This window comes from Otolemur garnettii, unplaced genomic scaffold (genome assembly GCF_000181295.1).
Source record: "Otolemur garnettii isolate 467f Iridium unplaced genomic scaffold, OtoGar3 scaffold00021, whole genome shotgun sequence".
Lineage (NCBI taxonomy): Eukaryota > Metazoa > Chordata > Mammalia > Primates > Galagidae > Otolemur > Otolemur garnettii.
The window spans coordinates 24,115,014-24,132,374 of record NW_003852416.1 but is presented as its reverse complement, the minus strand read 5'-3'; the positions used below and the strand labels follow the sequence as shown (position 1 = coordinate 24,132,374).

The window sequence follows — 17,361 nt, the reverse complement described above, 5'->3', positions numbered from 1 at the left end:
CGCCACAACGCCTGGCCATTTTTTGGTTGCAGCCATCATTGTTGTTTGGCGGGCCCGGGCTGGGGATTCGAACCCGCCACCTTGGGTGTATGTGGCTGGCGCCTTAGCCGCTTGAGCCACAGGCGCCGAGTCCAGAGCCAATTTTCTTATTGACATTCTTATATTTTAAAAAGTAGATAATCTAAGTTAAAAGCATATATATATTCCTTCAAAGGACCCAAAAGAGGTATATATATTTTGAGTGGAGGAAAAAATAATAGAGGACAGCAACATTTTTTGTTTTGTTTTCCAGAACTGGTTCTCAGAGCAATAAAAGGACGGCTCCTCCACTATTCAGCTCCCAGACATTTGGATTTCATAGACCAAGGCAAATTCATTTTTAAAAGGGAGGAAGTAAAGAAGTAAAGGAGGAAAGAAATGGGGCATGAGCAAAGGGGTGCCCACTTTAAATGTTGTCATTTAAGGAGATTAAAAGCAAACAGCCCCTCTCCCTATGGTTGCTGATGTTTTATTTTAACAGGGAGGTTGTATCCTGTACCTTCCTGCCCTCCCTCTCCCTCTTCCCCTCCCCTCAAACAGAATACAAGGCAGACCTAACCCCGCCTTCACCACCTCTGCCTCCTGCCCAGGTGTTCATCAGCAGGAGGCCAGTACCCTGGCCACACATACCTGTGCTGTGCACCGCCTGGAAGCCTTTCCTCTGCACCGAGGCGTCCGAATAAAACCTGAGAAACAGGCTGCTGCCAGAAGCCACCACGGGGTCTGGTTTCTTGCTGCCGCAGAAACGGCCCAGGATAGGGGCCAGGCTATCAGGCCCATCATACATTTCCAGGTGGTCATAGGCACATTCCTGGTGCTGCTCAATCTCAAACTCATTAAAGGTCTGCGGGTAGAAAAGCAGCAAGTAAGGCGGTGGGGCCGCCTCCGAGGGGCTGGAGAGGGAGAGCAAGGCAGTGCAGGGGATGTGTGGCCATGATGACGCTTGGGGACATGCGGCCCCCAGAACCCTGTAAGGTAGTCACATGAGTTATTGCTGCTATGATCACTTTGCAAATGAGACAGTGGGGGTTCAGAGAGTTTAAATCAGGCATCCTCAAACTACGGCCAGCAGGCCACATGCAGCCCGCCTAGGACATTTATCCGGCCCACCACGTGTTTTTGCCACCGCTGCCTGTCCTGCTTAGCAGCCAACTCGTCCCGGGACTCATAGTCCAGCCCCCCAACAGTCTGTGGGACAGTGAACTGGCCCCCTGTTTAAAAAGTTTGAGGACCCCTGGTTTAAATGCTTGCTGACATTTTGACAGCCCAGATGTGTCTGCCTTCCATTCTATCACACAGCCTCTCCCTCACTCTGTATTAAGAGCCAGCAATGGCCAAGTGCTCACTCTGTGCTGGCAGCTGCTTTAAGTGCCTTACAAGTATTGCCTCATTTAAACTTCACACCCTGAGCATGTGTCTAATCCCCGCTTCACAGCTGAGGAAACAGAGGCAAATACGTCAGATGCCTTGCCCAAGGTCACACACTGGTAGAGTGGGGCAGTAGGCCAGCCCCTCTGGTTTCTGAGGCCCTGTGGACCTGTGCTGTCCGCTATACGACCCTTCCACCTGTAAATGGTATAACAGGTGAGGCTTTGTGAAGCACACATCGCTCTGTGTTGCTTGTGGTGGCCGACATTTATCAGCTGTTTCTTCCATGCCAAGCATTTAGGGGCAGTTTCTTATTTAGTTCTGGTAATGCGGTCAGAGAAGAGCTATTATTGTTTCCAACATGCAGAAGAGGAAAGTCAGTCTTAGAGACATTCGCTGACTTGCCCAAGCTCATGCAGCTAGAGACAGATGAAACTGAACTTGACCCCAGCCAGTCTTCTCCGCCCACACTGCTAACCATCACTAGGGTATGCTGCCTCCTTCCCTCCTATTCCCTAGTACTGTCTCCAGCTCCAGGTGACAGGCTTTTCAAGCCCCCAAATATAGGCTTCTCAGGTGCTGGGTAGGTGACTGATGTAACCCATGGTAGCAAAGGAGATAGGATAAGGTGAGTGGGGACAGTGTTAAATGAAGCCTTGGTCCTAAAGACAGAGCAGGGAGAGAGGACATTAGATGGAGGTGGGGAGGTCTCAATTCAAAAGAGGGAAGCTGCAGAGGCAGAGATGGAGGTGGGAGGGGAAACAGAGGGACCAGGGCAGTGCAAGCTGTCACGAGAATGCCCAACACACCCGAAATGGGCAAAGCTCTCATGCCTATGAGGAAGGAGCTCTAGAGCCAGGGTCACAGGCAGAGACACTGGGCAGGAGCAGGAGGGGGAGAGCAGGGCCATGGGGGGCCCTGTCACTGTTCCCATGTGGTGAAACACCAGCTTTCTTGATTATTCAACACATGACCTATGGTAGATGGAGCACGGTCAATATATCCACCATCCTCCTCCCAAGGAAACGCCCTTCAGAAACTTAAAGTGTATGCTTGCCCGGGCACTGGTTCGGCACCCCTATCTCCAGGGCGCCACGCCCTCACGGTCCTCAGAGACCCATGTTGCCATTGCAAACATGTTCCAGCAGAGGGCAGTCATGGAGAAGGAGTGCCTTTCTCACTGCACTCTCTCATCTACCCTCACCCACATTTGAGACTGTTCCACCCATCCAGGATAGCAGCTTCTAGGAGAGCAACAATTCCCCCAAGGGCAGCCCGTGCTTATGAGGTGCCGCTGTGGTCAGGGGCCCTGTCTCCTGCACCCCTCGATGCCCCAGAAGCCCATTCATGTGCTCTGCTCCTCACTCGTGGTTCTCACCATAAACACCCTCCCAAGTCCCTGCGCATCCCTGTGCACCATCACGTCTCCTCCTTTGTTCTCTTCCATTCCCCTCTATCTAAAGTCACCTATGTGATGTGTGGTCTGTACACCACGCTCAGTTATTTCAAAGGCTTGGAGAATGTTTTTTTATGGCCAGGTGCAGTGGCTCACACCTATAATCCTAGCACTCTGGGAGGCCAAGGATCCTGTGAGCTCAGGAGTTCAAGAGAGCCTGAGCAAGAGCAAGACCCTGTCTCTACAAAATATAGGGAAAAAACTAGCCAGGTGTGGTGGTGAGTGCCTTGTAGTTTCAGCTACTCAGGAGGCTGAGGCAAGAGGATCACTTGGACCCAGGAGTTTGAGGTTGCTATGAGCTATCAATATAAGGACGATGACAGCACTGCACTCTAGCTGGAGCAACAGAGACTGTCTCAAAAAAAAAAAAAAAAAAAAGAGAGAGAGAGAGAGAGCAAGAGAGAAGCTTTTTTATATTTAAGAGAGAATTAATTTAAAGAACTTAGTCTCCTATTGCTAACAGAAAAAAAATGGGACTTGTAAACTATGAGTAATAAGATTTCTTTAGAGTAGTTTGAGTAAGAAAAAGATATGTTTTCTATGTGCATAAATACTCATGATGGTATGTGCATAGAAATTTTCTGAAAGGATCATAAGAAAATGTTCAAAGTGGTTGTTTCTAGAGTGGCAAGGAGGGATCTGGGGACCTTCGATTTCCACTTTCCAACCTTCTGTACTGGCTACCTTTTTTTTTAACTCTTGAAACTGAATTGTCTTGTAAAAATTAAAACCAGAATCTCAAACAGTGCTGCATATCAGTGTGGTGGATGCCGGTTCATTCTGGTACCACCGTGAACAGGTGTCATTTCTAGAGCTTTTGTGCACTCTCTCTTTTAATCTGCACACCAGCCCCCGAGGTAGGCTTCATTAGCATCCCCACTTTCCAGATAATGAAACTGAGGCCGGGAAATGTTGGGTAAATCCCTTTACGTTTCAAAACTGGGAACTGGCAGAACAAACCCATGTCTGTATGTTGCCAAAGTCCATGTTCTCAATAAACTAAAGATGACTCACAAGTTTCACCCTGTGGCCGGCAGTTGAAGAGATGTTCCAGGTACACTCCCTCCGGCTGGGGTATTTGTCAGGCCAGTTGGGGCTCGCCAGGGTGCCCTCTGTACTGCTGATCTTGTGTGCACAGCCAGCTGGGGGGGGGCACACAGACAGACAGAAGTAATTCGCTTGTGGCAGCACCAAAGGCATTCTAGGGGAGACTCCTCCCCCTTCCTTAACTCTCAGGGTCATTATCAATCACGTGGGTGGGATCAGCCTGAATCGAGATATTCACAGAAGTATACCTGAATTGGCTTTTCTGCCTTCCCGGCTATCATCTTTCTTACTATTATCATTACTATTCACATTGCAGTCATCACCACAAATATCGCAGAGTTGGTTGTAAGTTAAAAGCACAAGCCTTGGGGCAGATGGACCTCAATTCAAGTCCCGGTTCCACCATGTCCAATAAGTGGCACTCTGGGCACTTATGGAAGCTATGTGAGCTTTGGCATCCTTATTTGGAAAAGCATGCCCACCTCGTAGGGCTGATTCTGAAATACTTTCTAGGCATTCTTTTAATCCCCACGAAGATTAAATGAGATAGTTTGTGGGAAAGGCTTAGCAAGGGCAAGGCCCAAAGAATGTGGTCAGTTCATCTGGCTAACACCATGCCTCTGTCTATGCCAGGGCTGTCCAACTTTTTCCTTTTCTGCCTCAAACTGGAAAAATAAGAGTTGTCTTGGGCCACACAGCAAATACACAAACACTGATGAAAGCTGATTAGCAAAAAAAAAAAAAAAACTGTCCGTGCATACTTTTTGTGATATCTGACACCAGAAACACAAAAAAGTCCTCACAAAATCAGCATGCAGCCTGTGGTCAGACACCCCTGCGCTGCACATTTCCTTTTTCCCAAAACAGTTTCATATGGAGTCTACCAGGTTTGTCCTGGGTGCAGTGCTATTAGCCAGGAGTGGGCCCATGACTTGCTCATTGCCCAGTGTCTTGGACAACAGTTGGCATCTGTCTTCCTCTGCGTTGGATGCCGTTGTCAGTATTTTCCATGCATCCTCCCATGTAGTCCTTCCCATTTTCCAAATAAGAAAATAGGTTTAGAGAGGGTAAGCCCCTTGCTGGAAAGGCATGGAGCCAGGACTCTAACTGGCTGCCTGGTTTGACTAATGCTGTAACTGATAAGCGAGCACCCCAAACTGTATAATGACCCCAAACTGTTTATCTCAGAGAAGGGGCATGAGTCTTCCACGCCTTTCCCAACCCTTGATTTTCTTTGCAGGGCTCTGTGGCTAGGGCCATGGCCTGGGGGCCAGTGTGTTTATCACAGATTCTCAGACTTCACTAAACAGGGTAAGGACAGGTGGAAGGTTTTTTCCAGAATGACTGGCTATTAAAAGCCATCTGGCCCTGAAGAACTCCTAGTAGTGAATGGAGCAGGGAGTAAAGTTTCACCCCAATTCTATTTTACTATGAGACCTGCATATGGTAAACAGTCTGCAGCTCAGCCAATCTGTATTGACATTTGAACACATAACATGCGTCAGACTCTGAAATACTTTCTAGGCATTCTTTTAATCCCCACGAAGACTTTAACAGGAAGTCGTGTTTAGCCTCTTTTTAACAGAAGTGGAAACTGAGACCCAGAGAGGTTAAGAAACTAGCCCAAAGTCACACAGCTAGTGAACAGCAAAGCCAAGATTTATACCTGGGTACTCTTATCCTGGAACCTATAGGCTTAACGACTTTCCATTAACAACTCAACCTCAACCCAGAGGCCCCCAGATGCCTCCAGAAGGAGTAGGATGCCCTGGAGCAGCAATTCTCAACCTGTGGGTTGCAACCCCTTTGTAACAATGAAAATACATCCTGCATATCAGATATTTATATTACAATTAATAACAGTAGCAAAATTACAGCTATGAAGTAGCAACAAAAATAATTTTATGGTTGGGGGTCATTATAACATGAGAAACTGTATTAAAGGGTCGTGGCATTAGGAGGCACTAGGAAGGTTGAGAACCACTGCCTTGGGGGAAACTGCTGTCCAGCAGGGGGGGTCTAAGGGAGTCTCCCGAGGAGGAGCACGGATGCTAAACCTCCCTGCTCAAGTGTCCCAGCTTGGTGGCCCGTGGCAGCCAGTGGCAGGTCTTCTCAGCTACCTGCCCCGAGGCACACTCACACAAGCACGCACATGAGGGGCATTCACAGCAGCCCACAGATGTCCAGCCTCACCCTCTTTACAGTCACGTCCATTGTCATGGAGCCGGTAGCCATTCCTGCAGCGGCACAGGTAGCTCCCGAACGTGTTGACGCACTCGTGCTGACATCCGCCATTGTCCTCGGCACACTCATCCTTGTCTGGGGAGATCAAGGAACTCTCCTAAGAGGATGCACCAACTTGGGCATGTTTCTTGCAGCTCAGAACCCTGCTCAAAGTGGCCTCCTCCAAGGAGCCTTCCTGATTGCCACCCTGCCCTGACTACACCCTTGCTGGCGGGTAATCACTTCAGTTTCCAAATAAGAAAATAGGTTTAGAGAAGGTGTCACTTGGCCCATCATCCTAAAGCACTCTAATGCATATGCATTCTGTGCCCTGCTCCCTGCCCCACACAAGAAGCTCCCTGAAGGACAGGCTAATGTTAGTAATGATAGTAACAATGATAAAAATAATTGCCACTATTGCATATTGACTATGGCAGCAGTTCTCAACCTGTGGGTCACGACCCCTTTGGGGGTTGAACAACCCTTTCACAAGGGTCGCCTATGACCAACCTGCATATCAGATATTTACATTACGATTCATAACAGTAGCAAAATTACAGTTATGAGGTAGCAATGAAAATAATTTTATGGTTGGGGGTCACCATGACATGAGGAACTGTATTAAAGGGTTATGGCATTAGGAAGGCTGAGAACCACTGGACTATGGGATAGGCACTGCCCTAGGCACTTTCTATATATTCTCTAAGTTAATTCCCACCCAGACTTAGGAGAGAGAGACCCTTATGCCCATTTTACAGGTAAGGAAACTGAGAATGAGAATGGCTAATATGTCCAGGGTCTCTCAGTGACCAAGAAAGAGGCTTGTGCATTTGAGATGGAGGCCTGGACTCCTGCCCTTTGACTCTATAGCACCTCCTGCATCAGGGGTGGGTAAGTGTGTGGGCCACAGGCCAGACATGAGGGCTAGCCCTACTCCACCAGTGCCAGTGCTGTGGCCATGGGCAGTTCCTGACCTGTGGCTCAGTTACCTTACCTCTGAAATGGAGACAGTTATGGTATCCTTACTTCATAGGGTTGTTGGGAGGTGTAAATGAATTAGCACAGGTAAAGTGCTTAGAACAGCATCTAGCCCGCAGTAAGTAAGGCTCTTAGAACACTTATGATGAAGGAACTCCAGTATTGGCTCTTGTCATCCTATGATTCTGTGGCTCCAGCTGACACATGTGTAGCCCCTGCTAAGCCAGCTTGCTCCTGTAGTAACTAAAATCAATCTCCCTGCTGCCTCTGCCCCCACGACCCCTGCCAATGACTTCAGGAGTCAGTCCTATCTCCCTCTCCTTCTTGCCCTCTGCGGTTAACACTGTAGTATTTTAGCTTCATCCATTTATTTCATGAGGACAACTAAGAGCCCTTCCAAAACCCTTAAAGCAGTGGTTCTCAACCTTCCTAATGCCACGACCCTTTAATACAGTTCCTCATGTTGTAGTGAGCCCCAACCATAAAATTATCTTCATTGCTACTTCATAACTGTGATTTTGCTATTGTTATGAATCGTAATATAAATATCTGATATGCAAGATGGTCTTAGGCGACCCCTGTGAAAGGATCGTTTGATCCCTAAAGGGGTTGCAACCCACAGGTTAAGAACCGCTGCCTTAAAGAATGCAGAAGCAAGCCAGCTGCCTCCTGCCCTGGCCATGAAGCACTTCTCTCCCTGCCTTCCTCCCTGAGTCCTCCTGCAGGTGACACGCAGATCCTCTCCCTGCTCTGACCATCTCCTCTGTCCTTCGGGCCCAGCTGCAGTCGGGCAGTTGGTCCCTCCAGAAGGCCCTCCCCACATCTGCTCTGAGGAGGCTCCTGCCCCACCTGTTCCCATGCCATTGCAATAGCTGCCTGGCCCCCTCAGTTTCACACTCCTGGCCTGGCTTTGGCAGGTAAAGTTTTAGGCCTCCCCTGATCAGGAAGCTGCAAAAGGCCCCATTTCCTGCTCCATCAGGTCCTGACTCTTCTCCCCAGCATTCAAGGCCCTTTAGTACTGGCCCTGTCCCTCATGGCCCATCTCATGCCCTTGGCTTCCCAGAATGGGTCTGGGCTCCTGCAGTAACCCAGGCTGGTCCACCTCTGTGTTGTCTGTGCTCAGTAGAGACCCCAAACCTGTGAGCACACTGCCTCCCCTTCTTGGGACCCTGCTTGCCTTCTCTCTGTCATCCTGTCTCTACCTCCACACCTTCCTGTCCCTTAAGACCTGGCTCAGACCACCCTGCAGCCCACGAAAAGACTTTACTCTCTCCTCCAGGTGTTAGTCCTTGTGGTACTGGTCTGCCCCACAGTGCCCCAGGGACTTAGCAGGGTGTGTGTCCCTGGGCTCCCTGGCCATCATATGAGCTCACCACTGCACCTCCCTGGCTCTCCCGAGCCGAATACTGTGCAGAGCCCAGTGAAACACAACTTTTTCAATGGAGACCACAAAACCATCACAGACACAGAACTCTGGGCATCTATAAAATAAAGAAATAATTGGGCCGTTCCTACATTAAGCACAGAGACTATAAAGGTAACCAAAATACAGTTCCTGCTCTTAAACAGTTCACATCCTAATAGGATGTGACAAGCAGGATCTGCTACATAATTTGCAGGGCTTGGTGCAAGATAGTACAAAATGAACATGAGGGTCATTTGCTAAAAACCTATTACCAATTTCATGATGAGAATAGGAGCCTCAAACCCAGCATGGGCCCTTCCAGGTGCAGTCCCTGAGGTATTGCACAGGCCATACACCCAGAGTGCCAGCTCTGGTGACAAGAGCCCTAACTGTGGGGAGGCAGACAGTGCTGTGGGAACACTAATGAAAGAACAATTAATGTGCTAACAGGGTGCTATGGTTTGAACATGTCCCCCAAAACCCATGTTTTGGAAACTTGATCTTCTGTGCAACAGTGTTGAGAGGTGGGGTCTTTAGGAGATGATTTGGTCATGAGGGTTCATTATCCCTGGGTGAGGTCCTTCTAAAGGTTGAGGTTGGCTCCTCCTTATTCCTGTCACCCATGTAATGCCTTCTACCTGGTGAAACAGCCACTTGTGGCCCTTGATCTTGGACTTCCTAGCCTCCAGACCCATGAGCTAAATCGTTTCGTTCATTATCAGTTTGTGCAGTCTGTGGTATTCTGTTACCACACTGCACAATGGACCCAGATAGAGGGATACGAGGAAACCAGGGAAAGCTACAGAAAGTGGCACTTTCGATCTTCAAGTCAAAGCAGGTGCTTTCTAAGTGAGAAAGATGGAGAATATTCCAAGGAGAGGGAGCAGGAGGTATGAAGAGAGAACAGAGGGCAGGAGAGTGCAGGAGTATAGGATGATGGCACCGGAGGCAGGGGGAGGGGAGTCATGGGTGACCTGAGCACACAGAACCTGCAGAGGAAAAGTGCCTGGCAGGACAGAGGGGAGACAGCATCCAGCATCAACACCACGCCCAGGGGTATGGGCTTTTTCCTCCAGCTGCTGTGGCTCACAACCTTCAGTTTGAGATCGGGACTGATGTGTGGCTGTAAAGAGTTGAATAGTGTCTGCCCCAAATTCATGGTCACCTGGAACCTCAGAATGTTATCTTATTTGGAAACTAGGTCTTTGCAGAAGTATAAAGGGTCTTGGGATGGAAGCATCCTGGATTGAGAACCAGCCTTAATTCCAATGGCTGGAATCCTTATAAGAAGAGGACAAGGACACAGAGGGGCACAGAGACGGTGGAGACAGAGAGGGGAACAGCGCAGCAGCAAGCCAAGAAAGGCCAGGATTGTCGGAAGCCACCCCCGACACGGAAGGCACGAGGGAGGATCCTTCCCTAGAGCCTTCGGAGGGGGTGAGGTGGCCCTGCCCACCCTGGATTTCAGACTTCCAGCCCCTAGAACTGTAAGAGAATAAGATTCTATTGTTTTAAGCCAACCAGTTTGTGATACTAAGTTATGGCTGCCCAGGAAACTAACGCAGCTACTAATAAAAGCAAAACCCTGGATCTAGGCAAGCCCCCTCCCAGGCACCACACCAGGAGGGGAGTGGGCAGAGCCGCCTCACCCCCCTCGTGTGGGCTTCACCTCCCAACCCATGTACCTGAGAAGAAGTGGGCCCTGAAGCCACGTTTGGAGACAGTGTTGTCAGACTTGAACTCCACGCGCATGTTGTTGCTCTGCGAGGTAATGACCTCGGGTGTCTCAGAGCCGCAGAACTTGCCATGCAGGCTGGCATCGGGGGACAGGCCACTGCGCACCTCCACAAAGTCGTATTTACAAACCTGCAAGGAGGTACAGTGGGGAGCGGCCCAGGCCTCATCCCTACCCAGAGCGCCCAGTGCACTGCTGCGCCCTGTCTGTGAGCTATACCTGCCAGGTTGCAGGTATAGCTGGATGCTTTCTGACTCCTACTATGCTGCTCATCAGACTGTGCTCCCAAAGGTGACAGGGGAACCCAGCTTTCCTCCTGGGCTCCAAAACCTGCATCCCCATAACTGTAGTTGCACTTTTATTTTACATACTGGGCTTCCACATGAACTTTTGCTTCAAAACTTTTGCTTTTTCCTGTTGCTGGAAAAAGAGCAAGAGGGCAAGAGGAGAGAGTAATAAGAGGAGGAGGAAAAGTCTGCAAACTACTGATAGAATCCAGCTGCATCCTATTTTCCTGCAGAGAAACAAGCTCAGAAAAGGAGAGCGATCCCTCTGAAGTGATGATGCTGCTCGGCGCCAGTGGAGCCAGGACTAGAAACCATGCGCCCTGCTGCAGCAATGACTTTTCTCAAAAAGAACTTAACTGCTAAGCATTCTGATTGTTTCCAAGGATTGTTTTTTCTACGCAATATTCATTTTGGGGTAAGCCCTTCATTGGCACCGGGACCTCTGGGCATAGGAGTCATTGGCATTGGGGTCTTTTTTCAGTACCCCAAAGTCCTGGCTGGTCAGCTCAGAGCCAGGCCTGGGAACTTGAAGGTGTCAGGAGAGGTGTGGAGAAGGACCAGGAGAGGTGTGGAGAGGTGTGGAGAAGGACCTGCACTCTCTCCTGTGTGCCCTGGGGGTCCTGCCAGCCCAATGTGCAGGCGGAGGCACACCTGACTAGCACTCTGGCTGTAGGGCGCTGCCTGGGCCTCAACTGACCACTGCCCAAGAGGGGAAACAGGCCATCTGTAGCATCCCTGTCCCTAGCTGATCCTCATCCCTCCAGTCCACTCAGCTGGACATCAACCCCTGATTTGCACCCGAAGCGCGCACACCAGGCCTGGCTATCTCCCCACCCCCCAACACCTGCCTCCTCCCCTCTTGTCCTGATTCTCCTGGAATTTATCAGTAACAAGTGGGCCACAGGTGCTCTAGCTGCAGAGGACAAGCAGCTGAAACTACTGGATAAAACATTCCCCCGATTCTTCCCAGCTAATTTCCCATGCCTCTCCTAAGTGCCAACACAAGCTTCTCCCTGAGTCTCATCTTAACATAATCCCCGACCAATTAGAGCACAGGCACGTACATCATTGCCTTCCAGTTCAAACGCTTCAAACTGCAGGGAGATCCGGTACTGGACGGGGGCCACCACCTGCCAGACGCAGTTTTTGTTTGTGGGATACTCCTTTGGCCACCCAGGGCTGGTGATGGTTCCATTCAACTTGGTAATGAAACCGCCACAGGCCACTGCACGGGGGAAACGGAAACAAGATTCATGTGGTTTTAGTTCCAAGTGGCTGCAATTTCCCACAAGTGGCAATAAGCCCTGCTGTTCTGTAATAACAACAACAACAAAAAAGTGAGACCATCTGAACTGATTAATCCTGTGTCCTTTATCCGAGTCTAATAATTCCAACTTTAGATTTGGAAGGACGACACTGGAGACCAGTCTTTACTGATTTTTTTTTAAATAACGATGATGCCTTTGTGTTTTCCTATCACCCAGTGGTCTAGTTAGGGGCTCTGTTTCTAGGAGAATTGGGAATGTTTGCAGCAAGCTTGTCACCGCTGCTGGCTTCCAAGAAGGAGCGGATTCGTGCAGGTGGGCAGGGAAAGCAAGCCCGGTGGAAATGCAGGGAGCAAAATGTGCTGTGGGTCGAGTCACAACAAGGTGCTCACAGTTCTTCTTTGCTTTTATTTTCTGCCTTAATAATCATGTAAATTTTATGGTATCACAGAAGAAAATAAATCATAACCCTGATTTTAGTCTCTAGGGCAGAGTCCATGTAATTTTTGGCAGTTTGCTCACATTTGTAACAGTTAGGAAGTGGTTGCTCCCTCTGGGAGGTGGGTGGATCTTTCCCACAGGCTGCCCCGCCTCCGCTCCGCGTCCCCAGCCCCTCCCATTCCAGCAAGGCGGGCCCCACACCAACCTTCACATGTCTTTTTATCGGCACCCAGCTCATAGCCAGGGTCACAGGTGCACTTGTAGCTGCCCAGTGTGTTCACACAGCGATGCTCACAGCCGCCGTGATCTGGCCAGGAGCACTCATCCACCTCTGTTGGGGAGGTAACAACAGGCATATGGTCACATAGCTGTCAGGTCTGTTCCCCAAGGCCTCCACATCCAGAGGTCCCAGCTAGTGTGCTCTAAGAACCAGAGTGACTCCTGGCTCAGCGCCTGTAGCTCAGCGGCTAGGGCACCAGCCATATGCACCAGGGCTGGCAGGTTCAAACCTGGCCCATGCCTGCCAAACAACAATGACAACAACAACAACAAAATAGCCAGGCACTGTGGCAGGCGCCTGTAGTTCCAGCTACTTGTGAGGCTGAGGCAAAACAATTGCTTAAGCCCAAGAGTTTGAGGTGGCTGTGAGCTATGATGCCACAGTACTCTCCTAAGGGTGACAAAGTAAGACTCTGTCTCAAAAAAAAAAAAAAAGAGTGACTCCTGGAGGTCACTTCTCAAGGATCTGCATGTCCATAGCTGAAAAACTGGCAACAGCAATGGTGAAAGATAGGACCCTAGCAACACAAGTAAGGACCACCTGTCAGGCAGAGCAGGGCTGCTTGAGAGGCCTCGGAACTGGCAAACTGAGTTCTGCGAGCTGTTCAGTTAGCAGTGTTCATCTGAGGTCTTGAAAAATCTCACAAGGTTCCGTACCAAAGACTTCATTAATTTGAATGCCATGGAAGTGGGGATTCCCCCCTGTAATGCAACTACTACTCAGAGACATTAAATAAAGGGTAAACACAGAAGGGCACGTTGCTAAATGAAGATGTGTAATACTCTCTGTTACGGCCGGAATCTGTTAGTTAGCATTTTTTATAAATACCCTTAAAGAGTAAGCACAGGGAGATCTACAGGGTTACAGAAAACACTGGGCCTGAGGTTAGCCAGTGCTCCTGGGAGAAACTGCAGAAGAGGGCGTGACCAGGCTGAGCTAGAAGGGGGCTCTGATGAGTGTCTTGTGATGGATCTGAAGCAATTAAAGAATGGCACATAGGATGCCATGGGTGCTGTCTAGAGGAAAAACACAGGAGTCAGTGAAGACTCTTCCCAGACTTCTTCCCAGCCCACATGCCACTGAAGAAAAGCCCTAGCATTGGGCATCTCTAAGAAGAGTATTAGAAATAAAAGGGCAACCATTACTGTTTGTTGCCAAGCCATGGGCCTAACAGAGGTGTCTGGTGAAAGGACAACTAAATCCTGACACATCTTTTTCAAAAAAGTCCAGTCTAGGAAGAAGAAAGGAGGGGGCAGGAGTGAGAAGGAGAGTACCGGCCGGCAGCACCCTGGACGGTAAGAACAAAGCAAGTACGGATTGTTCACCAAATCTTGAAAGACCACAATGCACAAAAAATAACAAATCAGGACATCTAAGGGTTGGTACAGACCTGAAAAGATACCCAACCTTGCCACCTCAGGCAGAGATTCTTTTAATCACATTCCTGAGAGATAGCTTTTCAGACCCTGCTTGAAAACTCCTGGAGAGACAGGCCTCTCACTACTTTTCAAAGGTGTATCTATGGTCAAGGTCTGAATCCTTGCAACTCCCAAGCTCCTGACCCTACAGAAAATGCAAACCCTCCAATCATCGTCTCTCTCTCTACTCTGCCCTTTTCCAACTCAGATACGCCTGTTTCTTTCCAGTCCTCTTTGCAATATACAAATTCCTCCTCAACCTGATTGTTCTTCATTGGGCGAAGGATGGGTTATAAATACCTCATCATTTCAGATAATGGATACCAGGCTTAGGGAACTCTCAGAGGGATATATTCTTGGGCTCAAGAAAGACTTAAATAAATTAATTTGTCATTAGGGGGAATTAAGTTTAGGAGAGATGCTCTAGACAGGAAGGTGAAGTTGCCTGTGACTTTGAATCGATATAAGTATTAAATATGCAAAATCAGTAGCAGTCCTGCAGTTATTTGTCCATCACCTTACAAAGCATAAAGTGCTTTCTTAGACATTTGCTACAAGAAAAACAAATAGATCATAAAAAGTAATGGAAAGCGTCCAGGCTGTAAAGTGAGTTAGACCTGGATTGGATCCTGACTTCTCCCCCCACAAACTAAGTGACCCTGAGGGAGTTGACCTCTCTGAGCCTCCCTTCTGTTTTAAAGAGAGAATAATAATATTTGCTTTTAGGGGGCGGCACCTGTGGCTCAAAGGAGTAGGTTGCCAGCCCCATATGCCTGAGGTAGCAGGTTCAAACTCTGCCCCAGCCAAAAAATACTTGATTTTAGGGTTGTGGTGACTGAATTCCCCAGCACATAGCCTTTCAATGCACAGGAGCTATCACAATAGACAACAGTGGAGCTGCTTTTGAAATTCCAGTGGGCAGAGAGACACCGTGATGGGAGTAGGGAGAAGGATAGGTTGCCTGGGTGTATCTGAAACAGGAGTAGTGCAGGCTTGAGTAGGGGAGGGAGATGAGGTGAGGACAGACAGAAAGAAAGAAACGCCTCAAGGCTGGGACAGTGGAGAAAGGCTGGATGGGTAGGAGGCACCATGGCAGATTCAAGGCACTGGCCAGTGGTCCCAGGGAGAAGGCAGGAGGAAACTGAGGAATGAGCCCCTGGAGGAGACGAAGGTAGGCAGAGGATCAAGGTGGGGGCAGGAAAGGCTCTGATGCCAGAAGATGCCATGGCCGTGGGCAGGTCAGGAGACAAGCCATGCATCTTCTGGCATCAGGGACTCCCTACAACCCCTGCCTTGGGGGCACAGAGGAACAGGTCTCTTGGTGCCATCTTAGCCAGGGAGAGGGAGAGAGGCCAGTGGAATGGACATAGGCCTGAAGCAAAGAGAATATGGTTCCTCCAGGGATGAGAAGTGTTTGTGTGACCCAGGAGCTGAGTTCTCTCCAGCAAGAGCAGGATGTTTGGCCATTTACGACCTGGCCCAGCTTGAGGATGGCGTGGGTGCATGCTGGTGCTGCCCACATTGCCTCCATGCTGTGGGCAGCAGCATCTCTGCCAAGCCCCACTGGCTGGTGCTAACTCTGGGCTGCAGGGTCCCAGGCCAAGGCTCCTGAAAAATCCTGGAGGACATGGGGGTAGAGAAGAGGCTGGAACTGGGCCTCAGCCTAACACGGCAGGATCCCTGGCTCCTTGTCCTCCAGGTGGTAGTGGTGAAAGAAGGAACCCTTCTGTGGTTAGGTAATGAGACGGCGTACGTGGGATCCCAAAAACTGTTCAGAGAGAATTAAGGAAAGGGAAGGCAGGGGGCACATCCCTAGGCTTCTGAAGAAAGGCTTTGAAGGAGGTCGGTCACCTAATACACCTCCAGGGTGGCCCATCATCTCTGGGACCGTGGAATGTTGTGGTCAAGGTAGGAATCCTCACACTCTTGACATGGGGAGAGTGTGGGACCAAAATAGCCCTGCCAGTCCTTGAATGCTGTTGCTGTCTCCCACAGTGACTGGCCAGCAGGTCCTGAGAGGAGCTGCCATCTGGCACCAGGATGGGGTGCCGAGGCCAACGGGTGCCCTGGCCAGTGTCGGATGCCAGCTGGGCCCTGGGCAGAGCCTCCTGCCAATTGGCATCAAGGCAAGGATCGTTTGGCTTGTTCCAGTTCTCTTGCAGGGCCTTCATGGTTATTCCTCCAGCCTCTCTCACTGGACAAGTCCTGACACGTGCACCGGGCACTTTGTGTTCACAGGACATCCTACTGATGGCCTTGCTGGCACAGGGCTGGGCTAAGGAAGCTGGCTGTGCGGAGTCTCAGACTGGCGCTGTCTGACAAGGCAGCCCCCAGCCGCTCGTGGCTATTGAGCACTTGAGATGTGCCATGAGCATAAAACACGCGCTGGATTTCCAAGACTTAGAGTGAAAAATGTCATTAACATTGCTAAGTATCGATTACATATTAATGATATTGTTTGGGGTATGTTAGGTTAAATAAGACATAGCATTCAAATTAATTTTACTTGTTCTTTTTCTTTTCCAGGGTGACTGCTAGAAAATTTAAGGTTGTGTATGTGCCTCGCGTCCTGCTCCTGTTGGACAGTGCTGCATGAGAGTGTGGTCTCACCTCATGCCTCAGGACAGCCTTGCAAGGTAGGCACAGCCAGGTCGAACGGATGGGGACAATGAGCCCCATCCATCCATCCATTCCTTTATTGCTCCGTAAGTATTTACTGAGCCTACTGTATGCCAGGCACTGGGAATACAGCGCAGGACAAAGCAGGTGTAATCCAGTGCAGGGAGGAAAACTGACCTGTCCGGGAGTAGCTCACTGTGAGGAATGAAGACTGACCTCCACCCCCATGGTGCCAAGAAGGTAGAAGGGTGACCAGTGTCAGAATCAAATGGCAGACACTAAGGAAAAATTCCAACGCCTTCACTTTCCTTTCCCGTGGCTCTCAGGTCTCCTCAGTGTAAGGAGAGTGGACAGTAAAATACTTCAGGTCCACGTTCTAGTTCCAGCTCTGTCATTTCAGCACTTCAGTCCCCTGAGCTTTAAACGGGGCAGGAATAGTGCCCACCCAGGGGTCGTTCTAGAAAGTGAGTTGACTAATGCAGTCTCTGGCACATGATCAGCACTCCTCATCATCGGTCTAGATGAAGTTTCTGCTAGTCCTGTTCCTCCCCCAAGATTCAGGGTCAAGGTCAATGCTGCACATTTATCCTTTTCTAAATGTGCTTCTCTGCAGTCTTTGACATAAAGAAGATGTCAGCCTGGATCTGTGCACTCAGTTGACATAGGTGGGCCTCAACACTTCACACGCAACTAAAAAGATGTCTGCAAATTGAAATGCCCTTGGGCTCAGTGCCTGTGGCTCAAGCGGCTAAGGCGCCAGCCACATACACCTAAGGTGGCGGGTTTGAATCCCCAGCCCG

At 49.6% G+C, this 17,361-nt stretch overlaps 1 protein-coding gene across 1 annotated transcript in view; it reads right to left on the bottom strand.

The window, feature by feature from the left end:
• TLL2 (tolloid like 2) overlaps positions 1–17,361 on the bottom strand; it is a 134,407-nt gene that overhangs the window by 3,732 nt on the left and 113,314 nt on the right. Inside the window, exons 14-19 of the mRNA XM_003787305.2 lie at positions 12,450–12,575; positions 11,603–11,763; positions 10,202–10,382; positions 6,104–6,229; positions 3,878–4,005; positions 670–883 (exon numbers count right to left, since the gene is read on the bottom strand). Of these exons, the coding sequence (XP_003787353.1) occupies positions 670–883; positions 3,878–4,005; positions 6,104–6,229; positions 10,202–10,382; positions 11,603–11,763; positions 12,450–12,575 (936 nt within the window). The remainder of the gene's footprint in view (positions 1–669; positions 884–3,877; positions 4,006–6,103; positions 6,230–10,201; positions 10,383–11,602; positions 11,764–12,449; positions 12,576–17,361) is intronic.